The sequence below is a fragment of the Protobothrops mucrosquamatus genome, unplaced genomic scaffold (genome assembly GCF_001527695.2).
Source record: "Protobothrops mucrosquamatus isolate PMUCROS unplaced genomic scaffold, P.Mucros_1.0 scaffold2013, whole genome shotgun sequence".
Taxonomy (NCBI): domain Eukaryota; kingdom Metazoa; phylum Chordata; class Lepidosauria; order Squamata; family Viperidae; genus Protobothrops; species Protobothrops mucrosquamatus.
The window spans coordinates 48,169-58,492 of record NW_015388125.1 but is presented as its reverse complement, the minus strand read 5'-3'; the positions used below and the strand labels follow the sequence as shown (position 1 = coordinate 58,492).

General features: G+C 49.5%; 1 protein-coding gene across 1 annotated transcript in view; it reads right to left on the bottom strand.

The window, feature by feature from the left end:
- Positions 1–10,324, bottom strand: part of MTOR (mechanistic target of rapamycin kinase) — a 67,077-nt gene that overhangs the window by 51,615 nt on the left and 5,138 nt on the right. The window contains exons 8-18 of the mRNA XM_029285652.1: positions 9,156–9,342; positions 7,721–7,852; positions 7,198–7,442; positions 6,888–7,103; positions 6,054–6,259; positions 5,210–5,332; positions 3,962–4,051; positions 3,717–3,809; positions 1,869–2,003; positions 1,508–1,637; positions 113–363 (exon numbers count right to left, since the gene is read on the bottom strand). Of these exons, the coding sequence (XP_029141485.1) occupies positions 113–363; positions 1,508–1,637; positions 1,869–2,003; positions 3,717–3,809; positions 3,962–4,051; positions 5,210–5,332; positions 6,054–6,259; positions 6,888–7,103; positions 7,198–7,442; positions 7,721–7,852; positions 9,156–9,342 (1,808 nt within the window). The remainder of the gene's footprint in view (positions 1–112; positions 364–1,507; positions 1,638–1,868; positions 2,004–3,716; positions 3,810–3,961; positions 4,052–5,209; positions 5,333–6,053; positions 6,260–6,887; positions 7,104–7,197; positions 7,443–7,720; positions 7,853–9,155; positions 9,343–10,324) is intronic.

The window sequence follows — 10,324 nt, the reverse complement described above, 5'->3', positions numbered from 1 at the left end:
CCTGCCCCCTCCCTTCTCCAAAGAGCACGGGCACGTTTCTTATTTTATTTTATTTTTGCTATTTTAAGTGATTTCTGGTTTCTGGGGAGCAGGAGAAAAGAGGCGCACTCACCTCCCGGATGGCCCCATCGCAAACCCGGATGACGTTGAGGAAAGTCGGCATCACTTGAGGCAGGAACTGCACACACTTCAGGCCAAGAGATTTGAAAATAAAGGTGATGGCCTGGACCACCATGGTGTGGTGATGGGACAAGGACTGGTCCCGGAAGATCCTCATGAGGGCCACCATGGAGACTGCCGGGTAGAACTCGTCCAGGGGGAGGTTTCCCATGTTAACCAGCATCTCACTGGTGCTGTAGTCAGCTGGAAAGGAGAGACTCTCCATTCAGTGTTGGCAGGGCACAACAGCTGACCAACAAGCAAGCCGAAACTGGACGGTTTGTAATGACTTTATAGATCTGAGGTGCAAGCAGGGTGGAGCTAGTCATCCAGTGCACTAGATGCCCTAATTTTAATTCCGATAATCCAATTGAAATGTACGATGGTTTTCTTTCTAAGCATCTAATGCAAGGGGTCTTCAAACTTGGCCCTTTGATGACTTGTGGACTTCAACTCCCAGAATTCCTCAGCCAGGCTCCCTGTTGAGCTGTGTTTCTCAACCTGGACTGTCTGAAGATGTACAGATGTCAGCTCCCAAGGAATTCTGGGAGTTGAAGTCCACACGTCATCAAAGGGCCAAGTTGGAAGACCCCTGAATTAAGGGGAAACCAAATGCACCCTGTTGGGGGGGGGGAGACAGAGAGCAACTAAACACGGCAGTTCTGGTAAAAGACTTAGGGCTGTTTTCTCCATCCAAATAGGGAAACTGCAAGGAGGTGGATCTCAGTGAAATATTAGAATAAACTTCCTAAGTTCAATAGACCTTAGCAGGCTGGAGCTAGTCATCAAGTGGACTAGATGCCCTAATTTTAATTCCGATAAACCAATTTAACTGTACGTTTTTTTTTCCTAAGCATCTAATGCAAGGGGTCTTCAAACCTGGCCCTTTCATGACTTGTGGACTTCAACTCCCAGAATTCCTCAGCCAGGCAGGAATTCTGGGAGTTGAAGTCCACAAGTCATCAAAGGGCCACGTTTGAAGACCCCTGGTATAGACTCTCCTGCTTGAGCAGGGGGTTGGGCTAGATGACCTCCAAGATGTCCCTTCCAACTCTTTATGTTCTAGCTCAGGGGTCTTCAAAATTGGCCCTTTGATGACTTGTGGACTTCAATTCCCAGAATGCCTCAGCCAGGCATGCTGGCTGAGGAATTCTGGGAGCTGAAGTCCACAAGTCATCAAAGGGCCAACTTTGAAGACCCCTGACCTAATGCCACGCCCAAGCTCAAGTGAGCTAATTTCTGATTATTTTTTTTTTAAATCAAACTACTAAATAACACAACGGCTTTTGGGGTTTGTTTGTTTTTTAACAGAGGGTGGCTCAGAACGTTCTTTCCTCCGCTCACTTACAAGAATCCTGGCTGGATTTAGATTCGGAGAGGCTCACAGCCGAAGCATCCCTGGACTGGTCTATCATACCGATGTTCACCTTATGTTTATATGGGTCCAGAGCTCCCAACAGGCCAAGGACACGAATAGCCTAATAGGGAAAGAAAAAAAAAGGGATGGGTGGACAAAGGATTCATTTGCACATTTGTACAATCGGTTTCCCGGGGCACACTTTCTCCTGATAAAGGATTGCGTGGCCCTGTTTTTCTTGGAGGCATGAAACACGGATAAAGCCACTTTTTCTCGGACGCATTTGAGGGAACTTTCCGAAGCCCGTCCTCCCTACTCAGCCTGCCAAGCGGAGAGAGCCAAGGAGGCCTACCTCTCTTCGGGTACCCTGGTTCTGCTCTGTTTTCAAGAAGTTCAGCAGCACCTCCAGGAGAGTGGGGTACTTCCTGTAGGGTTCCACCACGTAGCCAGTGCTGGCTACCAGCTGTCCCAGGGTCCACAAAGCCACCTGCAAAAGACCCCACCCCACAGGAGAAAACAGAATTACAGCTCCATCTAAATCAGGGGTGTCAAACTCAATTTCATTGAGGGCCGCATCAGCATTGTGGTTGCCCTCAGGGGGGGCGGCCTACTGGGTGGGTGTGGATGGAGTGGGAGTGGCCTACTGGGTTCTACATCGTTCCCGTCAAGGGTGCCTGTGGGGGCCTGGGCAGGAGTGGGACAGATCTGAGGGTCTCTAGCAGAAGGGGGGGGAACGGGGCAAGCGCCAAGGCATGGTCCATTTCTTCATTCCTCACAAAGGGTGACACCTCCCCAGCATGCACCCAGGGGACGGGGGCCGACGCGGCAGGGGCTGGTTCCTCGCTGTGTTCAGACAGCCTTGTGGAGCTAAGACTGAATGCATTTCAGCATAGATGGCCACCACAAAATTGGACATTGGCTCCTGGCCGGCCTGGGCCAGGGCCAAGGCAGCGGGGACCGTTCCCTCACTGTTTCCAGGATGGCTTCGTGGGCCACATGAAACCACTTCGCAGGCCACATCCGGCCCCCGGGCCTTGTGTTTGACATGTCTGATCTAAATAGTTTGCTAGCTTAGCCCAGTGGTGGCGAACCTATGGCACGGGTGCCACAGGCGGCACTCGGAGCCCTCTCTGTGGGCACGCATGCCGTCGCCCCAGCCCCGCCTCCCCCCACAGCCCCCTCCTCATCAGCAGCCTCCCCCCGGAGGAGAGTCACCCCCAGGTGCGGCCTGGGCAGAGCAGCGCAGCCAAACACATGGCAGCTGGGCAGCAGATGATGCTGCGGGGCGCGGGTGGAGGGCGTGGCCACCATGGCGCTGCAGGGCCGCCTGGGCGATCTGCGACGGGCCGCGGATGGCCCTGACAGCGGGCAGGGTGAGGGTGGAGCAGGGCGGGGGTGGGCGGGCAGAGCGGAGCGGGGGCAGGCTGGGGGCGGGGTGGGCTTGGGGCACTCGGTCTCTAAAAGGTTCGCCATCACTGGCTCAGCCACACTGACTAAAGGGTCGGGAGAGAAGTAAACAGCACGTCAGCTTCTCTAGCAGGCACCGATTTTATTTCTACACAAAAGTGGTTCCATTTTTTTATATATATAAAAAAAGCAAACAACACACAAACAGAAGCGATTTAAGAACGATATTGTCCATTTCAAGAGGGCAACGACACGGCTAAAAGACACAAAGAACAGTGGCAGGAATTGGGTATGTCTGGTTTAACGAAAAGGAGGAGTAGGGGTGACGCGGTAGCAGTGTTGCAATATTTGAGGGGCTGCCCCAAAGAAGAGGGGCTCGACCTATTCTCCAGGGCACCCAGAGGCAGGACAAGGAGCAACAGGTGGAAACTAATGAAGGAGAGAAGCAACCTGGAACTAAGGAGGAATTTCCTGACCGTGAGAAGAATTAACATGTGGGATGGCTTTCCTCGGGATGTTGTGGGTGCTCCACCAGGTTTTTAAGAAGAGATTGGATAACCATCTGTCTGAAATGATGTAAGTCTTCTGCTTGAGCAGGGGGTTGGACTAGAGAATCTCCAAGGTCCCTTCCAACTCTTATTATTCTGTTATTCAGCCCAGGGGGAGAGATTCTGCCTTGAACTGCCCTGCAACCTCAAGGGGGCTCATAAGCAGAGCAGATCATCCCTGACATCAAAAGTCTGTCTGTGTGTGGAGGGGGCAATTTCCTAGCTTCAAGGAAGAGGCCACTCACCTGTCTTTTGGCCAGCAAGGAGGAGTCCTGGAGCATGTCCATGATGATGATGAACAGCTCATCCACCCACTTGCGCATCTCCAGCCCGCTCACCTGTTGGGGAGGAAAAACCCGTATATGAAAAAGCAGCAGAGTCCGGAACGCAAAGGGCAGAAACGAGGCTGGGGATGGATGGTGTGATGGTGGGAAGGAAGGGACTCTTCTCCTTTCAGGAGCTGCTGAAAGAGGCTACCTGTGTAACTTACCTGGGCCAGTTCACCGATGGTAGCCAAGACGTTATTGATTACGCCGGGGTTTGGATCAGGATCTGGGTCTTTCAGCTTCACGATTAACGCCTGTTGAATGACAGCAGGTGAAAATGACGTCAAAAAGGATCACATAATATACAGGCAGTCCTTGACTTAAGGCAGGGGTCTTCAAACTCGGCCCTTTGATGACTTGTGGACTTCAACTCCCAGAATTCCATGCCTGGCTGAGGAATTCTGGGAGTTGAAGTCCACAAGTCATCAAAAGGACGAGTTTGAAGACCCCTGACTTAAGACCACAATGGAGCTTCGGATTTCTGTTCAAAAGTGAGGCATTTGTTGAAGGGGATTTGCCCCAGTTTACGACCTTCCTTGCCTCAGTTTTTAAGTGAATCACTGCGGTTGGTAAGTTAGTAACCCTGTTGTTAAGTGAAATCGGGCTTAGTCGTAAATACGAGCCAGTTTTGCCACTTTTGATCAGGTGACCCTGGGCACGTAACTGTGAAAAACGGTCCCAAGTCACATTTTTCAGTGTCGTTGTTACTTTGGACGGTCGCTATGTCAGAGCATGCACAGCCTTATTGCGCCAAGATAACCCAAAAGTAAAGACAGCAAATAGTGGTCTGTATTAAATGGTGGTTTATCCTACACTATCTACAATACACACCGGGAACAATATACATCCATGTGGTAATACAGCAAACTCCAACATACAGCAGTTACAGCAGGAAATGGAAGAAAGAGAGAGAGACACTCCATCAAAAGCCTTCCCTTTTATACTCAGGCTCTTAAAGGGATACAGACCCTGCTTACTCTTAAAGAGACACAGACCTGTTGAGTCATTCCTATCACTGCATCATCCACCTTACATTACATCAGCTGGTTAGCCTTTAAATCAGCATGACTGGCTCAGGAATTCTGGGAGTTGACGTCCACGAATCATAAAAGAGCCAAGGTTGCCTACCCCTGCTTTAAATCATTACCCCGACACACTACATGTACCGTTGTTAAGTCGAGGACTACTTTTACACATTTCTTTCTCATCCTATGGAGGAAAGGACATTTTAAGCTCTCTCCTCAGTAGGGGAGAAATGGGATGCAATCATTAAATCCGCCTTTCTTTCAACATGGCGGAAGAGAGCAACTGAAGGCTGATGGCCCTGGAGGGCAAAGTGAAGGAGGCTACATCGCATGAACAAAGGGGTGTGTTTGGGGATTCAGAAAGTCACCCCCCCACGGCCACCTTACCTTGAGGATGGGTTCCATATAGGGGCGAATGAGCCGTGGGGCATTGGATACCAAGTGTCCCAACATCCTGGCACTCTGCTCTTTGATTCTGCCCACGCCACTGTGCTCCAGCTCAGTCAGGATCTGGAAGGGTGAAGGGATGGTTCCAGGTTAACAGCAAGAGAAGGGAGAAAGGCATTTCAGCTCTGAAGTGAAAGGTTGATTTGCGTGAATTGGATGCCCTTATTCCTCAAAGGGCCAAAAAACCGCTCCTCTGAATTTTCTCCACCTGTTATTTATCACTACTAATATATCCACATGAGCAATAGCACACTTAAGTTTATATACCACTACATAGTGGTTTGCAGCCCTCTCTGAGCGGTTTACAGAGTCAGCCTATTGTCCCCAACAACTTGGGTCCTCATTTTACCGACCTCGGAAGGACAGAAGGCTGAGTCGACCTTGAGCGGGTCAGGATCGAACTCCTGGCAATCGGCAGAATTAGCCTGCAATGCTGCATCCTAACCACCGCGCCACCAGGGATACGAATCCACCATTAGTGGACATTAATGTACCCGCTCAGAATGGTCTCCCATTATCTATCATTTCTGCTTCAGGGCAGAAAGAATCTTCAAGGGAGATGGGTGGGTTAAGAAATAGGAAATGTAAATAAATAAAAACAGTGAGAACTTCTGAAAACCCACAACTGTATGGGTAGCCTCGGAGCCGATGGCATGCTTACAAAGACAAATATGAGAAACCAAAATGGTCCCATTTACCTCCGAGCTAGAGTTAAGTGATTTTTTTGAGGGTATCGCCAGGGCAGACGGGGTTTGGGGCTTGCTGCCTCCTCCAACGCTCTTACCTGAATTAGCATTTTCCGGAGGAACGGCATGACAAAAGCCGGATTCATGCTGCTCAGCCGGCCCACGGTGCAAATGGCCAGCTCCCGGATCTCAAACACCTGGTCGTTCAGAGCGACGAAAAGCGCTTGCAAGTTCTCCGCCTGGGCCAGGTGGGCGTCAAAGCGCTCGTCCAAGGACGCCAGCACGCAGAACCGGATGTCGGGGTCTGGAGAGGGCAGATTTGTACAGCAGGTAATAGAACAGAATAGAATGAAGACAGATGGGATGGGGACAGGAATAGAATAGAATAGAATAGAATATGGAATAGAATATGGAATAGAAATAGAATAAAATAGAACAGAATATGGAATTGGAATTGGAATAGAATAGAAATAGAATAGAATATGGAATTGAAATAGAAATAGAATAGAATAGAATATGGAGTAGAAATAGAAATAGAAATGGAATAGAATAGAATAGAATAGAAAATGAAATAGAAATAGAAATAGAAATGGAATGGAATAGAAATAGAATGGAATAGGAATGGAATAGAACAGCTTTATTGTCGCTTTAAATGTACATTAATCAGCATACATTAAAATGAGATTTTGTTGCATACAGCAACAGATGCTTGGGAAAAGGATAGCCCAAGAAGGGAGCACCATTATCCAGTCCACTGACTCTTGGTTTGGTCCAGCACCATCTGCACAGACTACTGGTAATCCTCGACTTATGACCAAAATTGGGCCCCAAACGTCTGTTGCTAAGCAACCCACAAGCTCGGGGAACGAGCCCTTCACCATCAATTCTGTCATATGCCCAGAGCACCCTCTTCCCTGGCTCCTGATGCTCACCGGGGTCCGTGATCCCCACCACCAAGAGCTTGCTGAGGACATCAGCCACCACTTGGACCGCCGTCTGGCTGACCACGTGGGCGTGGCCACTGATCAGGTGAATGGAAGGCGTGAGTAAGCGGGAGCACGTCCGGGCTGCTTCCATGCGCACTTCCTTGTGCTCGCTGTTCAGGAAGTGATCCGCGCAGTGCCGGACGAACTGAGTCAAGGAATGCCCTAACGAAAGGAAGCAAAAGGGAAACGGGGAGGTATGGCCAGGCTCCCTTACCTGGCCCACAGGCTTTCTCCACTGGATTTCTGCCTGCCTTACCTTCAAACTCAAAACTGCCCAGGGTGCGGAGGGCGAGCGTGATGCTGGCCACGTCATTGGCCTCAGGAATGTTGGTGAGGCTGGGAGAAGCCAGCTGGTGGGCGAGGCCTTTCGGCATGCCCGGGTGGCGCAGCGGGCGATGCATCAACACGAGGGACAGCATCTTCAGCAACCCGTCCTGGATCTCTTTCTTCAGCTGTGGGATCTGGCGACTCAGGTCGTACAGGACAGCGGTCAGCGCAGGGCTGGGGACAAGATGCAGAGACCCACGGATGAACTGTGGGTTGAGGCTCACGATCCTTGCGTAGATATTGTATTACTGTGCGGTTTGGACCTATTGCTGTTTCGGATAGGAAGGCCGTGCAGAGAGTGGTGAGGACAGCAGAAAAAATGATTGGATGAATTCAGTTACTCACAACTGAACCTGATGCTGCCTTCAGCTATCATGGAATTATCACAATGTCGGGTGATTAAGAGAGATAAACGCAAGCCCAAAGCAGGAGACAGGGTCTGCTGGACCTACCTCAGCCCCACAGCCAACATGGGCTCCAGAAGTTCTTTGATGTCTTGCTGAATGGAGGGACCCATTGCTCGTGCCAGCATGCTGATGCAGGTAAAAACAGTGGCATCCACCTGCATGGATTTCTGTCTCCTAAGGAGGCATGGGTTACATTTCTTGAAGCAAGCCAAACCTTCCGTACACAACAGTGACTTAGCCACATTAACGATCCTCACCCCATCTTAACAGAAAGTTTAAAGGTAGCAGGGCTGTCCCAAAGGTGCTTTTTCAGGAAACAAATGGACTTTCTTGTTTTCTCTGAAGATGTTTTGCTTCTCATCCAAGAAGCCTCTTCAGTTCTGACTAGATGGTGGGGAATGGGCCATTTGCGCTTCGGTTGGAGATGCAGACAACACAGACTCATCCCTGACAGCCTGCGCCCGTCTTCAACAGTGAAGGGACCCGGGGCAGAAAAACATCCTGCAGCCAAGAAGGCTCCACACCCATTGGCACCACTCAGCTGACCCTGAGGACACAGACAAGCCTCCAAGTGGCCTCAACGGCTCTCTAAAAGGATGCAAATGACCAGGTATATAAACCCTTCATTCCTCACCATCCAGTCAGAGCTGAAGAAGCTTCTGGGATGAGGAGAGAAACGTCTTCAAAAAAACCAAGGAAGTCCTGAAAAAGCACCTTGGGGACAACCAAGACCTGGATGATGGGGAATCTCCCTAGACAGTTAGCAGGGGTGGAAAAATAGCTGTGACTGTGACCACATGAGCTTCCCCAGCCAAAAGACCTGATGTAGGAAGTAGCTGTTTGGGGCAATGGGCTGGAGAGAGCCTCAAAGCTCCTATGGAATCTCCTTTTGGATGACTCTCAACTTCGCCCAAAATGAGAAGGAACGTCCGTTTGTGTTCATCAACGCTATCAATGCTCAAGAGTTCAGAATTGTTTCAATGGTTCGGGTGTCCACGCTGCTAACATTGGATGTTTTTGCTTTGACAACAGTTAAGAGATGCAACCATTTTCTACTTATGTTTTACTTTTAGAGTTAGATGATGCTGGGGGGAGGGGGAGGAACATGCATGAAAGTTTAGCTAGACATAATAACACTGGACCTAGTGTGAGAAACAAGGTTATTGAAATAAGAGATGATAAGAATTGGCGGGCTGGAGAACTGGAGGGAAGGCCTGCATCTCAAGCGAATTGGAGAATGTGATTTGTGACTGTTAATTGGAGGAGGGAATTGTGCTTTGATACTATGTGCTCAGAGGAGGGGAATCCAGTTTTTGGCTTCGACTGTGTTAGTGCTGATGCCATGCTACTCAAATAAAGATTCTTTAAGGTAAACAATGCCTGGAAGTTCTTTGAAGAGTTTCACCTCTCGGAACCACGACATTTAAAACGGGGTGCCCAATCCTGAATATCTCACAATCTCTGGAAGCCCCTCACTTACTTGTGGGTGAAGTCCTTCAACGGGAGGGCCCCCTTGATAATTTCAAGAACCTTGGGCAGGTAAACCTGGAACTCTGACCGCACAGCTACAGAGAGCAAACCCAGGGCTTGGAAAGCAGCCGTCCGCTCTTTTTCCTTCTTCACGCAGCTCAAGACGTGGCTCATGGTGTCGGGAAGGTAGTGGTCAGCTAGCCGCCAACAGCAATGGAGGAGGATTAAAAACACACACTTGATTTAAGGAAACATAGACTGCTAATTCAGAGGATTCAAATATATTCCATTTCTTAAAAAAAAATGCAGGGAACCAACAAGGTAATCAGGGATGAACAGTACGCACTTCACACGTGCCCAAGATGTCATTCCTCTAAGTCTGTAAGAATGTGGAGGAGGAGGTGTTTGGTGGCTTCCTGAATTAAACTTTAAACTAATTAGAAAATAGCAATAGTACCTAGACTTATATACTGCTTCACAGGGCTTTACAGCCCTCTCTAAGCCTATTTCCCCCCAACAAGCTGGGTCCTCATTTTATCAACCTCAGAAGGATGGAAGGATGAGTCAACCTTGAGCCGGTCAGGATCGAACTCCTGGCAGTGAGCAGTGAGTTAGCCTGCAACCCTGCATTCTAACCACTGTGCCACTACGGCTCTTCCTTCCTTCCTTCCTTCCTTCCTTCCTTCCTTCCTTCCTTCCTTCCTTCCTTCCTTCCTTCCTTCCTTCCGACTTAGCAATAGCACTTAGACTTATATACCGCTTCACAGTGCCTTTACAGCCCTCTCTAAGCGGTTTACAGAGTCAGCCTGTTGCTCCCCTCAACAATCTGGGTCCTCATTTTACCGACCTCGGAAGGATGGAAGGCTGAGTCAACCTTGAGCTGGTCGGGATCGAACTCCAGACTGTGGGCAGAGTCAGCCTGCAATGCTGCATTCTAGCCACCGCGCCACCACGGCTCTTGGCTGGTGGCACAGTGGACCCTTCTCTCAACTGCTTAGTGACCTGCCCTCGAACTGAATGTACCTCATTTCCCCTTATCATCTGCACACAGAAATAACCAATCTGCAGTACGGGCATATTTTGTTCTATACTTCTATATAACCTCCACAGAAAAGAAACAATAGACTAAACAAAAAGAAACTTAAATCTTTCTGGTGTCTCCTTCCCAAGTACCAATCT